The following is a 23,605-nucleotide window of genomic DNA, read 5'->3' as shown; positions in this document are numbered from 1 at the left end:
TCAAGATGGCGGTGCAGTGAAAAGTCTGCTTTGCTGAGCTCAGCACCGCAACACTGATAATTTCACATATAAACCTATCCGTTTCAACTTTTTTTAAAATGCCCAAGTGTCAGATTTAATGACATGAACATTGATGAGTATTTTTGAGCTGTTTCAACACCATGTCATCGAAAGGTACTAAAAAGGCGGCCAAGGTGGACTGCACAGAGCGTTCGCCGGGGGCTGAGGAGCTAGCTACTGCTCGCTATGCTAACACGGTGGACCTTGCTTTTTGTCAAGTAATACAGGAAGTTACGCAGAGCATATCCAAAATGATGGACGAGAAGCTGGCTCCACTCTCTCTAACACTCCAGAACCACACTTTGGAGCTTAAAAATCTTGATACAAGAACGACCGAAGCCAAGGGCCGAGTCTCCGTGGTAGAAACTGTAACTGATCATGCCCAAAGCCGCATCCGGGCGCTAGCAAAGCAAGTTCAAAGCCTGTCTGACTATATCGATGATCTTGAGAACAGAGGTAGGAGGAAGAATATACGAATCATCGGTCTACCTGAAAGTACAGAAGGCAGCCAACCGGCAAAGTTTTTTGAGGGCAGGCTGCCTAATTTCCTTGATTTGGAAACCAAGGCTGGACGGATTAAAGTGGAAAGAACTCACCGTACGCTGGCGCCAAAACCGGGCCCAGGCCAACACACTCCGCCTGTCCTCATGTGGTTCCATAATTTCGGTGATAAGCAAAGAGCGATAAGCTTCGCAGTGCCGCGGGACTGATGCCCAGGCTTTAATATATGAGGGATCCAGGCTTATGTTTCTTCAAGGTTTTTCGGCGGCCGTTATTTGGAAGCGCAAGGAGTTCAACCAGGTAAAGAAGCAGCTGAGGGAATCCAGAATCCAGTCTTTATGCTATACCCAGTGGCGCTGAAAATCACCTACAACGGGACCACCAAGATATTTGATTCTCCTGGCAAAGCTAAAACTTTTGTGGACACGTTCGGCTAAAGAATGTATACAGTATATTGTGTAGCACTGGTTTTTGGACGATAACATGCTCGATGGTCGCTTTATTTTACCTTTTCATTACTCGACGGCAAGATATCTTATAGGATGGGTAACCTGTTTGTTTTGATTGATACAGTTTCATTATTTGTTTAAATTAGCAGCGCTGCTCCAGCCTGAAGAAGTTTAAACATGACGGTAACAAATCGGTGGATTGATAAATGATGCCCTGTTTTAATTTTTGACTATGTTAAATGCCATATTGGCAGTGGGGCAGAATATGGGCTGCTAGAAGGTTCAGATATCCCCTTTAAGTGTGGGTAAAGTCCTCTTGTTCAGCGCTGTTGGCGCTTTGTTTTTTGTGCTTTTTTTTACTTATTGCTGCTCAGCTCATCTCAAGTCGGGTTTCTTCTCCTCCCGAGTCACATGATTGTCATAAAGGGTTATGACTAGTAATATATTAAAATTGTGCACATGGAACATTAAGGGGAGTCATTCACCAATCAAGAGAAAGAAAATCCTACTAAACCTGAAAAAGGAAAGGGTAGATATAGCCTTATTGCAGGAGACACATTTAAATGATAAAGAACATCTAAAACTGCAACAGAGTGGATTTGATCAAGTCTATCTTTCATCTTTTAATAGCAGGAGTAGGGGGGTGGCCACTTTAATTAGGAAGAAATTACCTTTTAAATTATTAGACTGCATTAAGGATAGGTATGGGAGATTTGTGATTGTTAAGGCTTCAATATATGGAGAGGAATATGGTATTCTCAATGTTTACTGTCCTCCAGCTCATCCTCTCAAATTCCTAACAGATGCTTTTTCCAAACTTACAAGCTTTACAATACAAAACATTATTGTAGGTGGGGATTTTAATTGTCTCATGGACCCACTGGTCCCCCATTGCTCTCCTCACAGTCCAATCAAATCATGGACTTATGTGGAGAACCAGGACTTGTGGATATCTGGAGGTTGTTACATTCCTCAGACAAAAACTTTACATTTTTTTTCTAATCCACACAAGTGTTACACCAGATTAGACATTTTTCTAACCCCCAAAACGCTCCTAGATTTAGTTGTATCCTGCACAATTGGAAATATCATTATTTCTGACCATGCAGCAGTATATTTAAATATTAAGCCCAAAGATAATTCAGCATGATCTAGACATTCGAGGCTGAATCCTTTTATTCTAAAAGATAATAAATTTATAGACTACTTTACTTCCGAATTCAAAACTTTCCTATCTATTAATTCCAAATCAGCTAGTAGTCCATCGATGCTCTGGGAAACCGCTAAGGCCTGTGCAAGGGGATTAATTATCTCCTACTCTGCTAGTAAGAAGCGACAAGCTGTGGAATAGCAGCGCCTGGAGCAAGCAAGGCTTGCGGCAGCTGAGAAGGATTATATTAATAAGCCTTCTGCAGCCAAGTTACAGAATATCACAGCCCTACGCTGTGCACTAAACTCCTTACTTACACAAGCAGCCAGAAGAAAATTGACATTTGCTAAACGGTGATTGTTTGAAGATGGTGAGAAATTTGACTTATTTAGCTAGAAAGAAAAATGCCTCTCAGCCTATTGCTTCAATTAGGGATGGGACAGGAGCCCTCACTAGTAATTCTAAAATTATTAATGTTGTGTTTAAGAATTTTTATTCTAAACTGTATCAATCTGAGCAATGTAATAATGGATAATCTAGGTTGGAGTCCTTTTTCAGGAATTTAGATCTCCTGGGCATTTTTTCTGAACAAGGGTCCCTCCTCGATGCTCCGTTATTTATACATGAGATACAGGAAGCTGTGAGACAGCTCCAAAGTGGGAAGGCCCCTGGTCCTAATGGACTCAGTAATGAATTCTATAAAGAGTTCACAGGGTTATTATCAGAGCCTACGCTAAACATGCTCAATCATGCATTTAATTGTGGTCTCCTCCCACCATCATTGAGAGAAGCTAATATCTCCCTAATTCTTAAGAAAGGGAAGAGCCCTGAAGACTGTGCCTCCTACAGACCTATTTCATTGTTAAATGTTAACTTTAAAATCTTATCGAAAACCTTAGTGCTGCAATTAGAAACTGTGTTACCCTTTATCATAAAAGAGGATCAAACGGGTTTTGTAAAAGGCCGTAAATCATCTAACAATATCAGAAGATTACTTAATGTGATTCAGGTATGTCAGCAACAGGCAGTGGACGGCTTGCTGGTTTCCTTAGATGCAGAAAAGGCCTCTGATCGTGTCGAATGGCCATATCTTTTTTTCACTTTAGAACGATTTGGTTTGGGCAATAATCTTATTAAGTTGGTGAAGGTTCTTTATAATGACCTTTTGGCTGTGATTCTCACTAATGGTATTAGTTCGGATAATTTTAGTATTCTGAGGGGCAGCCGGCAGGGCTGCCCTTTATCACCACTACTTTTCACACTTGTGATCAAGCCATTGGCTGAGGTTATCCGGCGAGACCCCAAGATATCTGCTCCAGACATAGGACTAAAGTCACATAAAATTACATTGTAAGCGGATGATGTTCTAATTTTCTTATCAAACCCTGCTATATCAGTGCACCACCTTATACAATGCACCAATTCATTTAGCGCCTTTTCAGGTTATAAAATCAACTTTACTAAATCAGAGGCTATGCCTCTGGGGAATCTGCAGCAGGTACCTGACACTCAGGGTGTTTTCCCCTTTAAATGGTCGCAGACAGGTTTTGTTTACTTAGGTATATTTATCACACCTACGTATGATCAATTGTTCAAAGCTAACTTTACACAGTTATTTGACAAAATCAAACAAGATCTTGAGCGGTGGAGCACTCTTCTCATTTCTTGACTTGGCTGAATATCCTTGCTCAAAATGAACATTCTTCCTTGTCTGCTCTACCCATTATGAATGATTCCAGTCACTTTTACCCAACAAATACTTAAAAAAATAAATGGCTGGTTTGTTTCTTTCATCTGGAACAAAAAAAGACCCTGTATTAAAATGTCTAAGTTACAGCTTCCCAGTAGTCTAGGGTGTGTGGATTTTCCAGACATCAAAAAATATCAATTAAGTTCCTTTTGATTTTATGTGGTTGACTGTGTTTCCAGGGACCCCTCCTCAATTTGGCTAGACATTGAAGCTTCACAAGCAAAGTGCCCTCTTATTAGTTTGCTTTTCCTCAATAAGATGAAACTAGTTAAGGAATATTGTCGCAATCCAATAACAACTAATACAGTCAGGGCTTGGAGGGTGGTGCGACAAATTGAGGGCAATGCAGCAAAAATATCACCCTTCACTCCAATAACCGGCAGTCCAGATTTTCAGCCTGGCATAATGGATTCTGGATTTAAACTTTGGATTTCTAAGGGTATTTTCCACCTAGGAGATTTATTTGATGAAGGAACGATGCTCTCTTTTAGTCAAATAGTACAGATATTTAACATACCCAACAAGGATCTTTTTCGTTTCTTTCAGATAAGAGATTATATACAGAAAAAAACATAATTGTTAACTGATTTCTATAGTTTTGACATAGAAAAGAGGGTGTTTTGTTCTAAGGGTGAAGTCTCCATCAGTACTTTTTACAGCAGCCTGAGGGAATGTTCTTGTGGAGAGGCTGAGCAGCTGGGAAGGGTCTAGGAGGAAGAGCTGGGAGTAGAAATTACAGCTGAAACATGGCAAGACATCTGTGATAATGCAAAGAAAATTTCAGTTTGTAATAGAACTAAAGCACTGGAACTCAAAATTCTGCGTAGAGCCCATTTGACTCCAGATCGTCTCTTGAAATTTAAGACGGGGGTTTCTCCAACGTGTTCTAAATGTAAAGTAAATACTGGAACTTTCACCCACTGTTTTTGGACTTGTCCCAAACTTCAGGCACACTGGAGTGATATTTTGGGTGAAATGGAAAAGATTCTGAAGATGGAGCTTGAACTGGACCCAGTGTCTTTTCTCTTAGGCTTACCCAGCAGTCGTATTATTAACGCACATCAGAAAAAACTTCTTAACATCCTGACTTTTTGTGTGTGGAAGAACATTTTACTTCGTTGGATATCCGATAAGGCCCCTGGACTTTTTAGTTGGCATAAATTAATCATGGAATACATTCCTTTGGACTTTTTGACATGTATGGTACACTCAAAAACAAATAGTTTTCATAAAACATGGCAACCTTTTCTGCAGTATATAGATGTAAACCTGTCTGCTATACTAATAAGGGCTTTTGTATAGGATGTTGTGGTGATGTCTACATTTCGATGTAAGTGTTCTCATACCTGATATCTGTGAGGGGAAGAAATGTAAATGTAAGTGTATCCGAAAATTGAAAGTTTTGTTATGCTGAGCAAAAAAAAAAATTTTTAAAAATGAACCACCTCACTCTTATCTGGGTTGAACTCCATCTGCCACTTCTCAGCCCAGTTTTGCATCAATGTCCCGCTGTAATCTCTGACAGCCCTCCACACTGTCCACAACATCCCCAACCTTTGTGCCATCAGCAAATTTACTGAACCATCCCTTCACTTCTTCATTCATAAAAATTTTATAAAAATCACAAAGAGTAGGGGTCCCAGAACAGATTCTTGAGGCACATCACTGGTCACCGACCTCCATGCAGAATATGATCTGTCTACAACCACTCTCTGCCTTCTGTGGGCAAGCCAGTTCTGGATCTACAAAGCAATGTCCCCTTGGATCCCATGCCTCCTTACTTTCTCAGTAAGCCTGGCATGGGGTACCTTATCAAATGCCTTGCTGAAATCCATATACACTACATCTACGACTCTACCTTTTATTAAGGTGTTTAGTCACATCCTCAAAAAGTTCAATCAGGCTTGTAAGGCATGACTTGCCTTTGACAAAGCCATGCTGACTATTCCTAATCATATTATGCCTTTCCAAATATTCGTAAGTCCTGCCTCTCAGGATCTTCTCCATCAACTTACCAACCACTGAAGTAAGACTCACTGGTCTATAATTTCCTGGGCTATCTCTACTCCCTTTCTTGAATCAGGGAACAACATCCGCAATCCTCCAATCCTCCGGAACCTCTCCCGTCCTCATTGATGATGCAAAGATCATTGCCAGAGGCTCAGCAATCTCCTCCCTTGTCTCCCACAGGAGTGTAGGGTACATCTCGTCCGGTCCCGATGACGTACTTGTTAACAATTAGTCCTACTAGACCATGTCAGACCATGTCAGTGAATAGTTCTGAACACATTTACCCATCTTCTTTCACGCCTATTCTGCATCTCTTCCTTTATGCTCTCAGCCAATCTCATCTCTACATTGGCGCAATACTTGTTTAAAGTGAAAGCACAACCTTGCATCTCCCTTCCTTCCTGTTCTCAGTGTGAAACTTCTTATGTTCAGCCTAGTATTTAATATGCAATGCCCAGACCCCTGGTCCTCTTGGGTGGCATAGATTAGCGGTTGGCACAGCTCTATTACAATGCCAACAGTCTGGCTTCAATTCTGCTGCTGCCCGCAAGGCTCTCTTATGTCCTCTTTTGGTCCACCTGGGTTTCCTCCAGGTGCTCTGGTTTCCAGAGACCTACAGCTTAGGAGTAGTGACTTGTGGGCATGCTATGTTGGCCTGGAAGAAAAGTGGGACTTGCGAGCTGCTCTCAGCACTTCCAGATTGTGTTGATTGTTGACGTACACAATGCATTTCATCCTATTTTTCAATGTACATGTGACAAATAAAGCTAATCTCTTTGATCTTCTTTAAAGAAACTGTCCTCCTCCTCCCAACTTGTTCAATCTTTTCACAACAACGTACACATTCCTAAATCAATTTTTTGTGCTGTCTTATTACGAGTTAATGTAGGAAGAGGAGTACGCTGACTGTACCTCTGCCTGGCCTGCTGCGTTCCACCAGCATTTTGTGTGTGTGTGTGTGTGTTACACTTTGTGGACTGGTTTCCATCCTGATCTCCATTATTGCTGTGCGTATTTCCCCCTCTGGCTGCTCCAGCTTCCTCCCAGATCCTTCATCAGGTTTTGTGCTTGGCCGCAGAGCAGGTGAGAGCAGTCTGTGATACTTTCGCCGTTTTGAGATAGGGCGTAGGAGTTAAGAGGGAATGAGCAACGTTGCCTCAGTGGTCAGGAGAGATGTGCTGTCAGGTGTTACCAGTTGGTGAGAATGAACTGGACGGTGGTCTTTTCAGTCCAGTTGATGTGTCTCGACCCAAGTTGTTGATTGTCCAATCCCCTCCACAGATGCTGCATGACCTGCTGAGTTCCTCCAGAATCTTGTGTGTTGCCCTGAACTGTTGTTTCTTTAGGGAATCATCAAGTCTGGATTTAAAACCCAGGGCCCTATATTTCAGTGTCCTAGTTTTTAAATCCTAACTTGCTGATTGCCTAAAGAAGCAACCAATAGGGAATCGTAAACACAGGAGATTCTGCAGATGCTGGAAATCCAGAGTAACACACACTAAGTGCTGGAGGAACTCAGCAGGTCAGGCAGCGTCTATGGAGAGGAATAAACAGTTGACATTGTGGGCCGCGACCCTTCAATAAGACTTGATCCTGATAAAGGGTCTCAGCCCAAAACGTTGACTCTTTATTCCTCTCCATAAATGCTGCCTGACCTGCAGAGTTCTCCAGAATTTTGTGTATTAGAAAATCAGTAAGTCTGGATTTAAAACCTATAGCCCTGTATTTCCATGTCCTAAATTTTAAATCCAGACTTGTTGATTCCCTAATAGTAGGGGTTTTCAAAAGATAGTCTTCCTATTTTGTATGATTTTGTAACTTTAGCCACTCTCTTGATTCATCTCAGTTCATCTCTCCTCCTGTTGCTTGCCCTAAACTCAAATCTTTCAACAGCATAGCTGCCAGATTATTCTGCAGTCCTGATGGAGGGTCTCGGCCCAAAACATCTGTTTATTCCGTAGATGCTGCTTGACCTGCTGAGTTCCTCCAGCATTTTGTGCGTGTTACTCCAGATTAGCATAACACTATTACAGTGCGAGCTACTCAGGCTCTTTTCCCCCACTGTCTGTGAGGAGTTTGTATGTTCTCCCCATGACCACATGGGTTTCTTCCGGGTGCTCTGGTTTCCTCCCACACTCCAAAGATGCACGGGTTAGTAGGTTAATTGGACACATGGATGTAATTGGGAGGCCAGGGCTTGTTGGGCCGAAGAGCCTGATATCTTTAAATAAAACAAAAAAAAAGATACATTGCCAACTTACTGCAAGGGACACTAATCTTGACCTGTTGTCCCTGTGCATCCAATATTAGTGATACTAAAGTAAACCTGGAGTCTCCAAGGCTTAAGGAAGAAATAAACATTAAGACTGGCTTTATTTGTCACAAGTAAAAACAAGTATGAACACTGGTGGCCAGTGTGATCATGTTTGCTGTTGTGTGCTGGGGCAGCAGGGTGAGGGTAGCAGACACCAATAGAATCAACAAACTCATTCGTAAGGCCAGTGATGTTGTGGGGATGGAACTGGACTCTCTGACAGTGGTGTCTGAAAAGAGGATGCTGTCTAAGTTGCATGCCATCTTGGACAATGTCTCCCATCCACTACATAATGTACTGGGTGGGCACAGGAGTACATTCAGCCAGAGACTCATTCCACCGAGATGCAACACGGAGCGTCATAGGAAGTCATTCCTGCCTGTGGCCATCAAACTTTACAACTCTTCCCTTGGAGGGTCAGACACCCTGAGCCAATAGGCTGGTCCTGGACTTATTTCCTGGCATAATTGACATATTACTATTTAATTATTTATGGTTTATTACTATTTAATTATTTATGGTGGAACTGTAACGAAAACCAATTTCCCTCGGGATCAATAAAGTATGAGTATGACTATGACTATGAAACAGTCAGTGAAATGCACTGTTTGCTTCAATGATTAGCCCAGTCTGAATATGTGCTGGGGGCTGCCCGCAAATGTCACGTTTCCGGCGCCAATGTAGCATGCTCACAACTTGCTAACCCTAACCCGAACGTCTTTGAAATTTGGGAGGAAACCCACGCCGTCACAGGTGGGACGACTGATGTAATGTTGTTGTTGTTGATCTAGACTCAGTCAGATGTCACCCTAAGGCAATCTAGGGGACTTTGTGAATCTGACAAGCTGATCTGGCACAGGTCCAGCTCAGAACAAGCAGAACCTGGTGGAATTTACCTGCGTTCAGTATCACCTTTTAAAATCATTGGCAAAGGCAAATGAGAACCTGCTTGACAGCTGGTTTCTGAAGTGAAGCATTAAACTAACAAACTCATCAATATACAGCTAATATTCTCTTTCATTAGATATCCAGCACCCTTACCTTGCATGTCCTTACAACTCTCTCCCTAACTGCCCACAAGAATTCTCCTCAGCTTCTTTGGACTTCCAATGATAACTATTTGGCATTGGTCTCGGCCCAAGTAGTCTTCCCTGTCCAGTAACATGTTCTTGATTCTAAGCCGTCATTTCATTCAATGATGCAATCAATTGACACTTCAGGCTGAGACCTTTCACCCACTTGGTGAAGGGTCACAGCCCAAAACATTGACTGTATATTCATTTCCATGGATGCTGCCTGACCTGCTGAGATCCTCCAGCATTTTGTGGGTGCTGTCTTAGATTTATCTCTGACGTTGGCTAAAAGCATCAGATGTTTGCTGAATGCTGCAAAGTTGCACTGAATCACAGTAAGCACGAGCAATGATCAACAAAACCAACAGAATGTTAAACCACAGTCAAAATAACGCAAGTCAGAGAATCAGCAAAGCTAACCCCAGTCTGGTTGAGTACACCCTTAAACAAAGCAGATACACAGACACAGCAAGGTTGATTATGGGCTTCAAACTGTACAAATTCTTTACAGAACTAAACTCCTTATGGATTCTGACTCAATAGGAAAAGCTGCAGAAAGCTGAGCATTCTAGCACTGGAAAGTTGTGGCTTTATACAGCTATAAAGGACTGTTAAGGAAATTAAAAATAAAGTGCAAGAGCTGAAAAATGCAAAACAAGTTTGAACAGAGAGGTGGACAGGACATAGGAAACATCTGTGTCAAGGTGAGGTCAGCATTGCTGTGCAGACAAGTAACAGATTTCATTTCATCAGTAGATTAATGGAGTTAACATCTATTTCAGCACAAACTTATTTTACTTCCTCAGGCTTTTTACTAGTAGATAAGATCCACTTACTTGCATGAAAGGATACTTTTCCAGCTTTTCCATTATGATGGGGAGAATAACTAGAAACGAGAAATAGGTAAATAAAAGTCAACCAATTTTTATTTGATGGGTTTTAACTTCTAGACAAAAAGAAATAACCGGAAATAATCAAAAGCTGGTGACGGGAATTGCTAGTGTTTATTGCCCGCCCTCCGTTCCCCTCGAATTGAGTGGCTTCCTGGGCCACTTTAGGATGCATTGAGGAGTCAGCCTACATCGGTGGGTCTGAAGTCACACACGGGCCTGACTAGACGAGGATGGCGGCATTCTTCTCCTGGAAGAAATTAGCCAGGGATACAACAATTCATCTCCTGCACCCCTGTCAAACCACAGAGGACAGAAGAATGGGAAGCCAAATGGGGTGCTGTTTTTTTACTGCAAGCGGGTAGAGTACAAATGTAAGCAGATTGTACGGGGTATTGGGGAGACCACAGCCACACAATACTGCATCCAGTTTTGGTTTCCCTATTTAAGAATAAATTTGCCTTGGAGGCAACACAGACAGCACTAACTAGATTGATTACTAAAATGGAGGGGTTGCCTTGTGAAAGATTATCAAGTTGAATGGGTCAACACTCTAGAATTTAGAGTCAGAAGTGAGCCTGTAGACTCTGAGGGGTAACAGGATGGACATCGCAAAGACCGCTCTTTCCAGGGTCAAATGTCTAATACCAGAGGGCATGCATCTATGGTGTGAGGGGTAAGCTTTGTTCTTACACAGAGAGTAATGGGTGTTTGACGTGACCTACCAGGCAAAGGTGATACAGCATCTAAGAGGCTCTAAGACAGGCACATAAATATGCAAAGGGACCCACATAAAAAGCTGGAGGAACTCAGCAGGTCAGGCAGCATCCATAGAAATGAATAAGCAGTTGACATTTCGGGCTAAGACCCTTTAATAGTGGTGATGAAGGACTTCAGCCTGAAACGTCGACTGTTTATTCATCTCCGTACTGCGTGTTACTCTGGATTTCCAGCATCTGCAGGATCTCTTGTGTTTATACCACGCAGAGGGATATGGGCTTGATCAGGCAGAAGGGACTAGTTTAGTTCGGCTTTGAATGATTAGTTTAATTAGTCCAGCACCAATTCATGGGCCGAATGGCCTGCCCTGTTGCTGTAATGTTCTGCACTATTTAAACATAGAACAAGAGGCTGTTCTCTATGTCGCAAGATTTATCTTTGTAGGTGGTTTTGGCATTCAAACCCTGCCCCCTGCCACAGCTGTTGAGTGTCCTCCATTGATTCCAGTCTAGTCGTGAATATCCGTTTCGCCTGCGAGAGGGCTTTCCAGAGATCATACCAGCACCTCCTGTAGCAATCTTGATCTCCAGATTTGTGTTCTCAGCAGGTTCTGGATTTCATTGATCATCCAGGGCTTCTGATCGGGAATGATTCCGTGGGGACACACTCATTCTCAGATGTTTTAATAACGTCTGTAATGACTCTGGTGTCGTCAAGGCAATCCCATATGCACTCCTCAGCCTCCTGCGACCACCACTTAGTTGTCTTGGTCTCTGGAGCCTCGCTCTTTGGGTTCTGTCTGTGAGCAGATAGCAGGAGTACAGCCAAATGATCCGACTTGCCAAAATGTGGTCTAGAAAAGGAACAATGGGCATTCCTTATCGTAGTGTAGAGTGGTCCAGCGTGTTGGGACCTCTGGTGCAACAGGTTACGCGCTGGTGATAATTGGGCAGGGTTTTTCTTCAAAAAGGCCTGGTTAAAGTCGCTGACTATAGTTTGAAATGTGTTGGGATGGGCTGTTTCTTGTTTACAGACAACATCGGGCAGTTTTGCAAGGGCTTGCTTATAATCGGCTGCTGGTGGTATGTAAACCGCAGTCAGAATCACAGATGAGAACGCCCGAGGCAAATAGAATGGTCTAATTTAATTGTTATTTGTTCTAAGTCAGGGGAACAAGAAGTTGGCATAAACTCAACGTTCATGCACCAAAGAGAATAGACTAACAACCATATACCACCACTTTCCTTACCAGAATTTGAGGTTTGATTTATTCTGAAAAATAGCATAACCATCTGGTCAGATAGCTGCGTCCAGCATGTTTGCTGTTAACCGAGTCCCACTGCAACAAGTGAAATCTGCCTCATCTGCCTCTGACACACCGGCCTTGCCCTGAGATCCTCAATCTTATTTTCGAGTCACTGTACATTCGGCAACACGATGCTGGGAAGAGGAGGCCTCACCCCCCTGTGTTTCAGCCTGCTTTGAATCCTACCTCTCCTGCTGCATACTCGGCCATGGTCCTGGCCTTGGCGTTAGCCCTTAAAGGCAACACGCTGAACCACTCCAGACTTAACCACCAACCATGAGATCTGAAGATCACTGATGTAATTTCGTAGTCCGCTGTTAAGAGGAAATTTACATGCTGCAGATCGCAATGAAAGTAGTTCAAAAGGAGAACATTTAAGAGGAAAACTGGTACAATTTCCTGCAGCCCACAGAGAGTCACTGATGTACACAGGCGTCATCTTGGAGGACACTGGAGACAAATGTTAGTCCTGCTGATCCATTGCACTGGCATCAGTTTGCAAAGTCCACTGGTACAAGTTTTTCTTGAACACACACTGAATGGATGGGAGCAGGCAAAGAGTATGAACCAGCAGCTGCGAAAGGAAAGACTGAACAACTAAAAGACCCAGCCACTAACAACAGCCACTTGCTCGTGCCCACACTGCACCAGAATGTGTGGATCCAAGAATGAGCCCTGCAGCCACCCGAGACCCACCAAAAGACAACCATTTAGGAGAACGTCATACTCGACTCGAGTGATCGCACTACTTAACTGGTCTTCATACCAGTTGCTGTATTACGGGAGGCTCAATGCTTTTGTACTTAACGGCCCCCTTCCCCTCCCACAGGGGCCACCAGCTTCACTAGGTGAAAGGAATAGATAAGATAGAGGCAGGATAGTTTTTTCCACTGGTAGGTGAGACTAGAACTAGGAGACATAGCCTCAAGATTCGGGGGAGTAGATTTAGGACGGAGATGAGGAGGAACTGCTTTTCCCAAAGAGTGGTGAATCTGTGGACTGTGGACTTCTCTGCCCAATGAAGCAGTGGAGGCTACCTCAGTAAATACATTTAAGACAGGGTTGGATTGAGTTTTGCATAGTAGGGAATTAAGGGTTATGGAGAAAAGGCAGGTGAGTCCATGGTCAGATCAGCCATGATCTTATTGAATGGCAGAGCAGGCTCGATGGGCCAGATGGCTGACTCCTGCTCCTATTTCTTATGTTCTTATTAGGAGAACGAGACTCTGACTTTGGGATACTGAGAATCATTGCCTCAACCACAAACTGGGCAGAGAGAACAGAAAGTAACTTGAAAACTTTCTGAGTCTGTAGGATCTCCATTCTATTGTGCTAAATAACATCAAAGGTCATCATTCATTCCCCAGTAATGCTTGCTTTCCGTCATTTGCCAAGAACCCTGACGTCAAATCTCGGAGAAAAGCCAATCAGCTCATAGTTCAACAGAGGAAAACATTGGTGGCAGGAACGGAATTTTGAGGCCTAGAGGGAAGAAGGAAACTTCCAGCAAAATTAAACAAAAGTGTAAGATTATCTCATGCATCATTCTTACATGTGATAGAGCCCATCTGCTCTGATTAGAGACTAAATATCCTTTAACATTAATTCCAAGAGCACCAGTAATGTCCAGACACTCTATCCCACTGTTATAAGATTATTGAATGATCCCCTTGTTCAATAAAATGGGCTCTTGTCCTCACAGTCCACCCTATCATGGCCTTTGCTCCTTACTGTCTTCCTGCACTGCACTTACTCTGTAACTGTAACACTCTATTCTGCACCCTCTTTGACCTTGTACTACCTCAATGTACTGTTGTAACGAAATGATCTTATAGATGGTCTGCAAGACAAGCTTTTCATTATACCACAGTACATGTGACACTAACATATCAATTTACTAAGTTTTGTTAGTTAAATGACTTCTGCAATAAAACGTCACCATTTGGAATGGCGATTCCAAACTCCCAGAGTGGTCCATTACTGTCCTTTAGCGAAGGAGATTAGTGGTCCTTATTTGGTCTGACATTTATTTAGTCTCAGATCCAGAGCGGTGGTGAACTTGTAGGTGTCCTCTGACACATTTGTGGTTCAAGAATAATTAGGGATGACCAATAAATGCTGGCACATCCAGGGAATCAACAAACAAGGCAGCTCACATTGTTAAGGAAACTTGGGATAAGGGGAAGGTAATTATGGAATTGTTGGTGATCAGACTTAATTAGGGGGAGCCTTCGAATGAGCCAGATCTGCCCTCACAAGTTGAGGAAAATCTTGTCGTCTAAAATACCTTCAATGACTTGCCTCAGTACTCTGAGACACACTCAGTATTAGCTCTACATAGGCTCATTATCACTGACTTAAAAGATGTGCAGTTTGTTGTAACAATAGCAAGGTGTAACAACATAAAAACTGCCATAAATTATAAAATAAATAAATAGTGCAAACGAGAAATAACAAGGTGGTGTTCGTGGGTTCCTGGACCATTCAGAAATCCGATGATGGAAGGAAGAACTTGTTTTTAGAAACATGGAAAACCTATAGCACAACGCTGTGCCGAACATGTACTTACTTTAGAAATTACCTCGGGTTACCCACAGCCCTCTATTTTTCTAAGCTCCATGTACCTATCCAGGAGCCTCTTAAAAGACCCTATTGAATCACTGAGTGTGGGTCTTCCGCTCCTGTTCTTCCTCCCTGATAACGGCAATGAGAAAAGGACATGTCCCTTAGTGATAGATGTCATCTTCCCGAGGAACTGCCTCTAAAAGATATCCATGATGGTTGGATCACAGAGGGGGAGTAGTGAGAGAGAGTTTCACTGAACTCCCGTCGAAGGGAAGATTTAAATTTCTCCAGGGTAAGCATCCCTGGAAGAGACTTCGCAGTGTAGTAATCCAATCACAAAGAAGAGAAAATCAGCAGACTGGAAATCCAAGCAACACACACAGAATGCTGGAGGAGCTCAGCAGGCCAGGCAGCGTCTACGGAGAGGAGTAACCAGTCGACGTGCGTGTTACTCGGATTGCCAGCACCTGCAGATCTTCTCTTGCCCATGACGGTGGGGAGGGTTGTGCCTGTGACAGAACTGTCTGTGTCTACAACCCTCTGCAGCCTCTTGCGGCACCTAATTGAGGCTGTGAGGCAATGAGTCAGAATGCCTCTCATCATACACAGAACACTGCAGCACAGTACAGGCATGATGTTGTGGCAGCCTCATAACTTACTTTAAGATCTATCAAATCCTTCCTCCCATATAGCCTTCCAAAACTCTGTCATCCATGTGCCTATCTACAGTTTCTAAAATGGCCCTGACGCATCAGCCTTTGCCACCAGCCCCGCGGGGTGTTGCATACCCACCACTGTCTGTGTAAACAACTTAGCTCTGACTTCTCCTCTGTAATCCCTCCAATCACCTTAAAATCATACTTCCTCATATTAGTCATTTCTTCTTGGGGAAAGATCTCTGGCTGTCCACTCAATCTATGCCTCTTATCATCTTGTACATCTCGATCAAGTCACTTCTCATCCTCCTTCACTCCAAAGAGAAAATCCCTAGCCTGCTCAATCTATCCTCATTAGACAATGCTTTCGAATTCAGGCAGCATCCTGGTATATCTCCTCTGCACCCTCTCTAAAGCCTCCAGATCCTTCCTATAATGAGACGACCGGAACTGAACACAATATTCTGAGTGTGAGCTAATGAGGATTTATGTATAGAAAGTTATAAAGAGTTTGCTTTGAGTAGTGTTCTCTAAACGGAGCCATTATGCCTCCTTACAACGTTCCTAATCTGCTCTTCAGTCCTCTGTAGAGTCAGGTCCCATCAGCCGAATCACAATGAAGAGAGAAGAGAAGATGACATTGTTGGGAGCAGATAACTGGCTGTTGGCAATGGACACATCAGCAGTATTTTCCTGTCCTGGCATTGTAGCCTGAGGGAAAGGCCACACCTGACTGAACATTTTGTATTAGTACAGTTAGCTCCAGAGTGACTACATAGTTATTTCTGGAGACAAAGCTGATGTCTGCATAGCAACACTTAAGGATTGTGTCTGCCAAGAGTTACACAGCAATCAGTGGGTGCGGCTGTATTCATGACCTGTTTCAACAATGCTCCTTGAAAAACAAAGTTGCCCTTCCTGCAGGCTGAACAATTTTCCTCACAGTCAGACTGCAAAAAAAAACTATCTCCTGAGATATATTCATTCCATGGTAACAGCAGCTGTATTGCTCTAAAATGCTTATTAATATCATCACCAGGAGGACATTGTGCTTGTAAATTCTTGCCAAAGGCAGCCCCAAACATCAGATATCTCAGCCACTGTAAGAGATAACTAGTGAGTAATCGCTGAATATAAAGCAGACAAGTTCAGAATCTCAGAATCAGGTTTATTATCACCGGCATGTGTCGTGAAATTTGTTAACTTAGCTGCAGCAGTTCAATGCAATTCATAATATAGAAAAAAAATATAGATAAGTATATCAATTACAGTAAGTACACAACACACACAAAATGCTGGAGTAACTCAGCAGGCCAGGCAGCATCTATGGATAAGAGTACTGTCGATGATTCAGGCCTGCTGAGTTCCTCCAGCATTTTGTGTGTGTTGCTCGGATTTCCAGCATCTGCAGATTTTCTCTTGTTTGTGTATAGAAGTACTGCACATATATATATATATTGTATAGTTAAATTAAAAAGAGTGGAAAAACATAAATAATATGTATTTTTAAAAAAGTGAGGTAGGTTCATGGGTTCAATGTCCATTTAGGAATTAGATGGCAGAGGGAAGAAGCTGCTCCTGAATCACTGAGTGTGTGCCTTCAGGCTTCTGTACCTCCTTGCTGATGGTAACAATGAGAAGAGGACGTCTTGACCGATTGAGGTCCTTAATAATGGACGTTGCCTTTCTGACACACCACTCCTTGAAGATGTCTTGGGTATCACTGAGGCTAGTGCCCAAGATGGAGCCAACTAGTTTTATTATTTTCTGTAGCTTCTTTCGGTCCTGCGCAGTAATTCCCCCATACCCCATACCAGACAGTGATGCAGCCTGTCAGAATGCTCTCCATGGTATATTGACACCCAAGAACATGAGAGTGCTCACACTCTCCACTTCTGACCCGTCTATGAGGATTGATTTGTGCTCCCTCACCTTACCCATCCTGAAGTCCACAATCAGCTCTTTGGTCTTACTGGCACTGAGTGCCAGGTTGTTGCTGCGACACCACTCCACTAGCTGGTATATCTCACTCCTGTACGCCCTCTCATGTCCATTTGAGATCCTACCAACAATGATTGTATCATCAGCAAATTTATAGATGGCATTTGAGCTATGCCTAGCCACGTGGTCATAGGTATAGAGAGAGTAGAGTACAGCACACACCCCTGAGGTGCGCCAGTGTTGATTGTCAGCAAGGAGGAGATATTATTACCAATCTGCACAGACTGTGGTCTTCCAGTTAGGAAGTCAAGGATCCAGCTGCAGAAGGAGGTAGCTGACCAATCCACACAGATTGTGCTCTTCTGTTAGCAAGTCAAGGATCCAATTACAGAAGGAGGTGCAGAGGCCCAAGTTCTGTAGTTATCGATCGGGACTGTAGGAATGATGGTGTTAAATGCTGAGCTATAGTCAATGAAGAGCATCCTGACATAGGTGTTTGTATTGCCCAGTGATCTAAGGCCCTGTGAAGAGCCATTGAGATTACATCTGCCATAGACCCATTGTGGTGATAGGCAAATTGCAGTGGGTCCAGGTCCTTGCTGAGGGGGGAATTAATTCTAGCCATGACCAACCTCTCAAAGCATTCCACCGTCATAGATGAGTGTTACTGGATGATAGTCATTAAGGCAGCTCATATTACTCCTCTTGGGCACTGGTATGATTGTTGCCCTTTTTGAAGCAGGTAGAAACTTCCAACCATAGCAATGAGAGGCTGAAAATGTCCTTGAATACTCCCGCCAGTTGGTTGGCACAAGTTTTCACAGCCTTACCAGGTACTTTGTCGGGACCTGCCACCTTGCGCGGGTTCACCCTCCTGAAAGACAGCCTGACATCGGCCTCTGAGACAGAGATCACAGGGTCACTGGGTGCAGCAGGGATCTTCACAGCTGTAGCTATATTCTCCCTTTCAAAGCGGACATAGAAGGTGTTGAACTCGTCTGGTAGTGAAGCTTTCGCTTTGTAGGAAGTAATGTCCTGCAAACCTGCCAGAGTTGATGTGCGTCTGATGTTGCTTCCAACCTCGCTCAGAATTGTTTCTTCACTCTTGAAAAAGCCCTCCACAAGTCGTACCTGGTTTTCTTCTTAAATGCCACAGATCTAGCCCTCAGCAGACGTCGAACCTCCTGGTTCATCCATGGCTTTTGGTTTGGGAATGTACAGCAAGTTTTCGTAGGCACACACTCATCCACACAGGTTTTAATGGAGTTGGTAACAACTGTGACATACTCATCCAGATTTGAAGGTGAATCTCGGAATACAGTCCAGTCCACCAATTCAAAGCATTCCCGTAAGCGCTCCTGTGCTTCCTTTGTCCATACCTTTTTGGTTCTCACTAATGGTGCTGCAGACTTCAGTCTCTGCCTATACTCAGGGAGTAGAAGTACAGCCAGGTGGGCAGACTTTCCAAAGTGTGGGTGGGGAATAGTACGGTAAGTGCTCTTGATGGTGGTGTAACAGTGGTCCAGCGTGTTATTTCCTCTGGTACAAAAAGTGATTTGTTGATGGTAATTATTTAGTGATTTTTTTTCAGGCTGGCCTGGTTAAAATCCCCCAAAATGATAGTGAAGGTGTCAGGGCGTGCGGTTCTGTGTATGTTGATCCCATTGCTCAGATCATCCAGAGCCTGTTTGACATTGGCCTGAGGTGGAATGTACACTGCTACCAAAATGATTGCAGAAACCTCCTGCCGCTGGTAAAATGGATGGCACTTAAGTTCTGATACTCTGGTAGTCCCATCAGCTGCTGTGAGATTCCTAGTGTAAACAAGCAGTAATACAGTGTTCTTCTCTTTTTACACAGGCTCCTTGGCCCGTGTTCTCCATACTGACCAACATCCCAATTGCCTGTACTTGGCCCATATCACTTTAAACTAGGCATTCCTAAGTTTTTTTATGCCATGGACCCCTACCATTAACCAAGGTTGGGAACCCCTGGTTTAAACATCTCCTGTCAATGAGTTTATCCAAATGTCTTTTGAATGTTGCTTTTGTATCTGCCTCACCTTCATTTTCTGACAGCTCGTTCCATAAGCAGCACTCACTGTGTGAAGAAGTTGTCTCCTGGCTCCCTGTTAAATATTTCCCTTCTCATCTTAAACCTATACCCTCTAGTTTTTTGTTCCCTCTCCCTGGGAAAAACACTGTTAGCATTTACGTCCTTTACCAATACTATGGCTCGTGGAACAATGCAGACAATTGATAAAGATTATTGTTAAAAGCTAGAGAAACCAGTTCAGTTGTTTGGGAAGTCTAGGAACAGCTGGCGCGATTCAAAAATTAGACCCAGCCCTCTGCAAAGCGGTTAGGAGATGTTCTGATAAGGCCAATATTGGAAATTTGAAACTTCTTCCACGAAGTGCAGCTGAAATTTTGAGGTCAATTCAAATTCTGAGTTTGAGCGATCGACTGTGATAACTAAAAGTGTATCAAGGAATGCATAGTGAGGTAAACGGAATGAAGTCAAAGGTCAACATGGTTTTTATAACTGTAGAATAGATTTGCCAACTGACCAGTCAAGCAGCATCTCCCTGAGTTTATACAGAGTGGGGGTGGGGGGGCTTTCCAAAGGCCAGCAGTTTCTGAGGCAGGGCGCAGGGCTCATGGCTATATGACAGGAATTTCTGGGCATGCAGTCACATTCACCTGTTTTGTAGTGCTTAAGTGGAGTAGCCAGTTCTGATGAGGAAATGACATTTTTCTTTATAAAGAGAGTCACTAGAAGTTTGTCTTTCATTGAAATTTCCATCAAGTAGTCAATTGTTTCTCACATTTTATGACAAGACTACAAGAGCGACTTAATATAGAGTACCATAGATCTTAGAAACTTCTTACTTCCCCCCTTGTGACTACATATTTGTATTTTCACAATTTGTCATTATTTGCACATTGGTTGTTTGTCTGTCTTTGTGTGTAGTTTTACATTGATTCTGTTATGATTCTTTGTGCCCAGAAAAAAATGCAGACAACTGGGTCTAGCAGGTAGGAAGCTGGGGTCAGCATGGAGCAGTTGGACTGAAGGGCCTGTTTCTTTGCTGTATGATTCTGAGTCCCATTCACCCACAAAGCCTCCTTGCTCACCTACGTATTTAAGAATGCCTTCGTTTTAAAATGTCATCCTCACTTTTCCTCAATCTCTTCCAGCTCACCTACTCTCTGAGAGATCTATGCTCCCCCAGCCTGGCAGGAAGCATTCCCAGATGTAATTACTTTGCCATCAGTGGCAGTGCCAGAAGCCAACAAGTGCAGAAGCTTTGGAATTCTTTCCCCTTCCAATCTGTCGCTTTGATCCTTGCATATTAAGCAACCCAGCATGTACGTGCAAATACGAAGAAAGCACTGCAGCATCCCTACTTTCTTAGAAGTTTGCGAAGATTCAGCATGACAGCTAAAACTTTGACAAACTTCTATAGATGTGTAGTGGAGAGCATGTTGACTGGCTACCTCACAGCCTGGTAAGGAAACCAGATATGGTTGAATGGAAAATACTACAAAAAGCAGTGGATATGGCCCAATTAATTACGGATAAAACCCTCCCAACCATTAAGATATGTACATGAAATGCTGTCGCAGGAAAGCATCATCCATCATCAGGGACCCCCACCACCCAGGTCATGCATGCCCTCTTCTCGCTGCTGCCATCAGAAAGAAGGTACAGGAGCCTCAGGACTCGCACCACCAGGTTCAGGAACAGTTATTACCCCTCAACCATCAGGCTCTTGAACAAAAAGGGATAACTTCACTCAACTTCACTTGCCCCATCATTCAAATGTTCCTACAACCAATGGACTCACTTTCAAAGGTTCTTCATCTTATGTTCTCAATATTCGTTGCTCATTTATTATTATTAGTAGTATTCTTTCTTTCTTTTGCACAGTTCGTTGTCTTCTGCACTCTGTTGAACACCCAAGTTGGCACCGTCTTTTATTGATTCTGTTATAGTTACTATTCTGTAGATTTAGACCATAAGACCATAAGACAAAGGAGCAGAAGTAGACCATTCGGCCCATTGAGTCTGTTCCGCCATTTTATCATGAGCTGATCCATTTTATCCTATTTAGTCCCACTGCCCCGCCTTCTCACCACAACCTTTGATGCCCTGGCTACTCAGACACCTATCGATCTCTGCCTTAAATACACCCAATGACTTGGCCTCCACTGCTGCCCGTGGCAACAAATTCCATAGATTCACCACCCTCTGACTAAAAAAATTTTTTCGCATTTCTGTTCTGAAAGGGCGCCCTTCAATCCTGAAGTCATGCCCTCTCGTACTAGACTCTCCCATCATGGGAAACAACTTTGCCACATCCACTCTGTCCATGCCTTTTAACATTCGAAATGTTTCTATGAGGTCTCTCCTCATTCTTCTAAACTCCAAGGAATACAGTCCAAGAGCGTACCCTCTCCAACGTCAGCACATCCTTTCTTAAATAGGGAGACCAAAACTGCCCACAGTACTCCAAGTGAGGTCTCACCAGCGCCTTATAGAGCCTCAACATCACATCCCTGCTCCTATACTCTATTCCTCTAGAAATGAATGCCAACATTGCATTCCCCTTCTTCACTACTGAATGAACCTGGAGGTTAACTTTAAGGGAATCCTGTACGAGGACTCCCAAGTCCCGTTGCATCTCAGAACTTTGAATTCTTTCCCCATTTAAATAATAGTCTGCCCGTTTATTTTTTCTTCCAAAGTGCATAACCATACACTTTCCAACATTGTACTTCATTTGCCACTTCTCTGCCCATTCTTCCAATCTATCCAAGTCTCTCTGCAGACTCTCCGTTTCCTCAACACTACCGGCCCCTCCACCTATCTTCGTATCGTCAGCAAACTTAGCCACAAGGCCATCTATTCCATAATCCAAATCGTTGATGTACAATGTAAAAAGAAGCGGCCCCAACACTGATCCCTGTGGAACACCACTGGTAACCGGCAGCCAACCAGAATAGGGTCCCTTTATTCCCACTCTCTGTTTCCTGCCAATCAGCCAATGCTCTATCCACGTATGTAACTTTCCTGTAATTCCATGGGCTCTTATCTTGTTAAGCAGCCTCATGTGTGGCACCTTGTCAAAGGCCTTCTGAAAATCCAAATATACAACATCCACTTCATCTCCCTTGTCTAGCCTACTGGTAATTTCCTCAAAAAATTGTAATAGGTTTGTCAGGCAGGATTTTCCTTTAAGGAATCCATGCTGAGTTCTGCCTATCTTGTCGTATGCCTCCAGGTACTCTGTAACCTCATCCTTGACAATCGACTCCAACAACTTCCCAACCACCAACGTCAAGCTAACAGGTCTATAATTTCCTTTTTTGCTTCCTTGCCCCCTTCTTAAATAGCGGAGTGACATTTGCAATCTTCCAGTCCTCCGGAACCATGCCAGAATCTATCGACTTTTGAAAGATCATCGCTAATGCCTCCGCAATCTCCACAGCTACTTCCTTCAGAACACGAGGGTGCATTCCATCTGGTCCAGGAGATTTTATCGACCTTTAGCCTATTCAGCTTCCTGAGTACTTTCTCTGTCGTAATTGTGACTGCACACACTTCTCTTCCCTGCCACCCTTGAGTGTCCGGTATCCTGCTGTCTTCCTCAGTGAAGACTGATGCAAAATACTTGTTCAGATCCTCTGCCATCTCCTCATCTACCATTACAATTTCTCCAGTATCATTTTCTATCGGTCCTATATCTACTCTCACCTGTCTTTTTATATACTTGAAAAAGCTTTTAGTATCCTCTTTGATATTATTTGCTAGCTTCCTTTCATAGTTAATCTTTTCTCTCTTAATGACCTTCTTGGTTTCCTTTTGTAAGGTTTTAAAGACTTTCCAATCCTCTGTCTTCCCACTAATTTTTGCTTCCTTGTATGCCCTCTCCTTAGCTTTAACTTTGGCTTTGACTTCTTTTGTCAACCACGGTTGCATCCTTTTTCCACTCAAAAATTTCTTCTTTTTTGGAATATACCTGTCTTGCACATTCCTCATTTCTCGCATAAACTCCAACCACTGCTGCTCTGCTGTCTTTCCCGCCAGTGTCTCTTTCCAGTCAGCTTTGGCCAGTTCCTCTCTCATGCCACTGTAGTTTCCTTTACTCCACTGAAACACTGACACATCAGATTTCGGCTTCTCTTTTTCTAATTTCACAGTGAACTCAATCATG

The 23,605-nt window shown here is 43.2% G+C and overlaps 1 protein-coding gene across 3 annotated transcripts in view; it reads right to left on the bottom strand.

Annotated features, from left to right (window-relative positions):
• The window catches only part of sfxn2 (sideroflexin 2), a 147,577-nt gene that overhangs the window by 34,186 nt on the left and 89,786 nt on the right, over window positions 1–23,605 (bottom strand). For all 3 annotated transcript variants that reach the window (XM_072238912.1, XM_072238911.1, XM_072238913.1), the window contains exon 9: window positions 10,144–10,193. In XM_072238912.1, coding sequence (XP_072095013.1) covers window positions 10,144–10,193 — 50 coding nt within the window. The remainder of the gene's footprint in view (window positions 1–10,143; window positions 10,194–23,605) is intronic.

The sequence above is a fragment of the Mobula birostris genome, chromosome 21, assembly GCF_030028105.1.
Source record: "Mobula birostris isolate sMobBir1 chromosome 21, sMobBir1.hap1, whole genome shotgun sequence".
NCBI lineage: Eukaryota > Metazoa > Chordata > Chondrichthyes > Myliobatiformes > Myliobatidae > Mobula > Mobula birostris.
The sequence above is the reverse complement of the archived record's forward strand: the minus strand, read 5'-3'. Positions and strand labels throughout refer to the sequence as shown.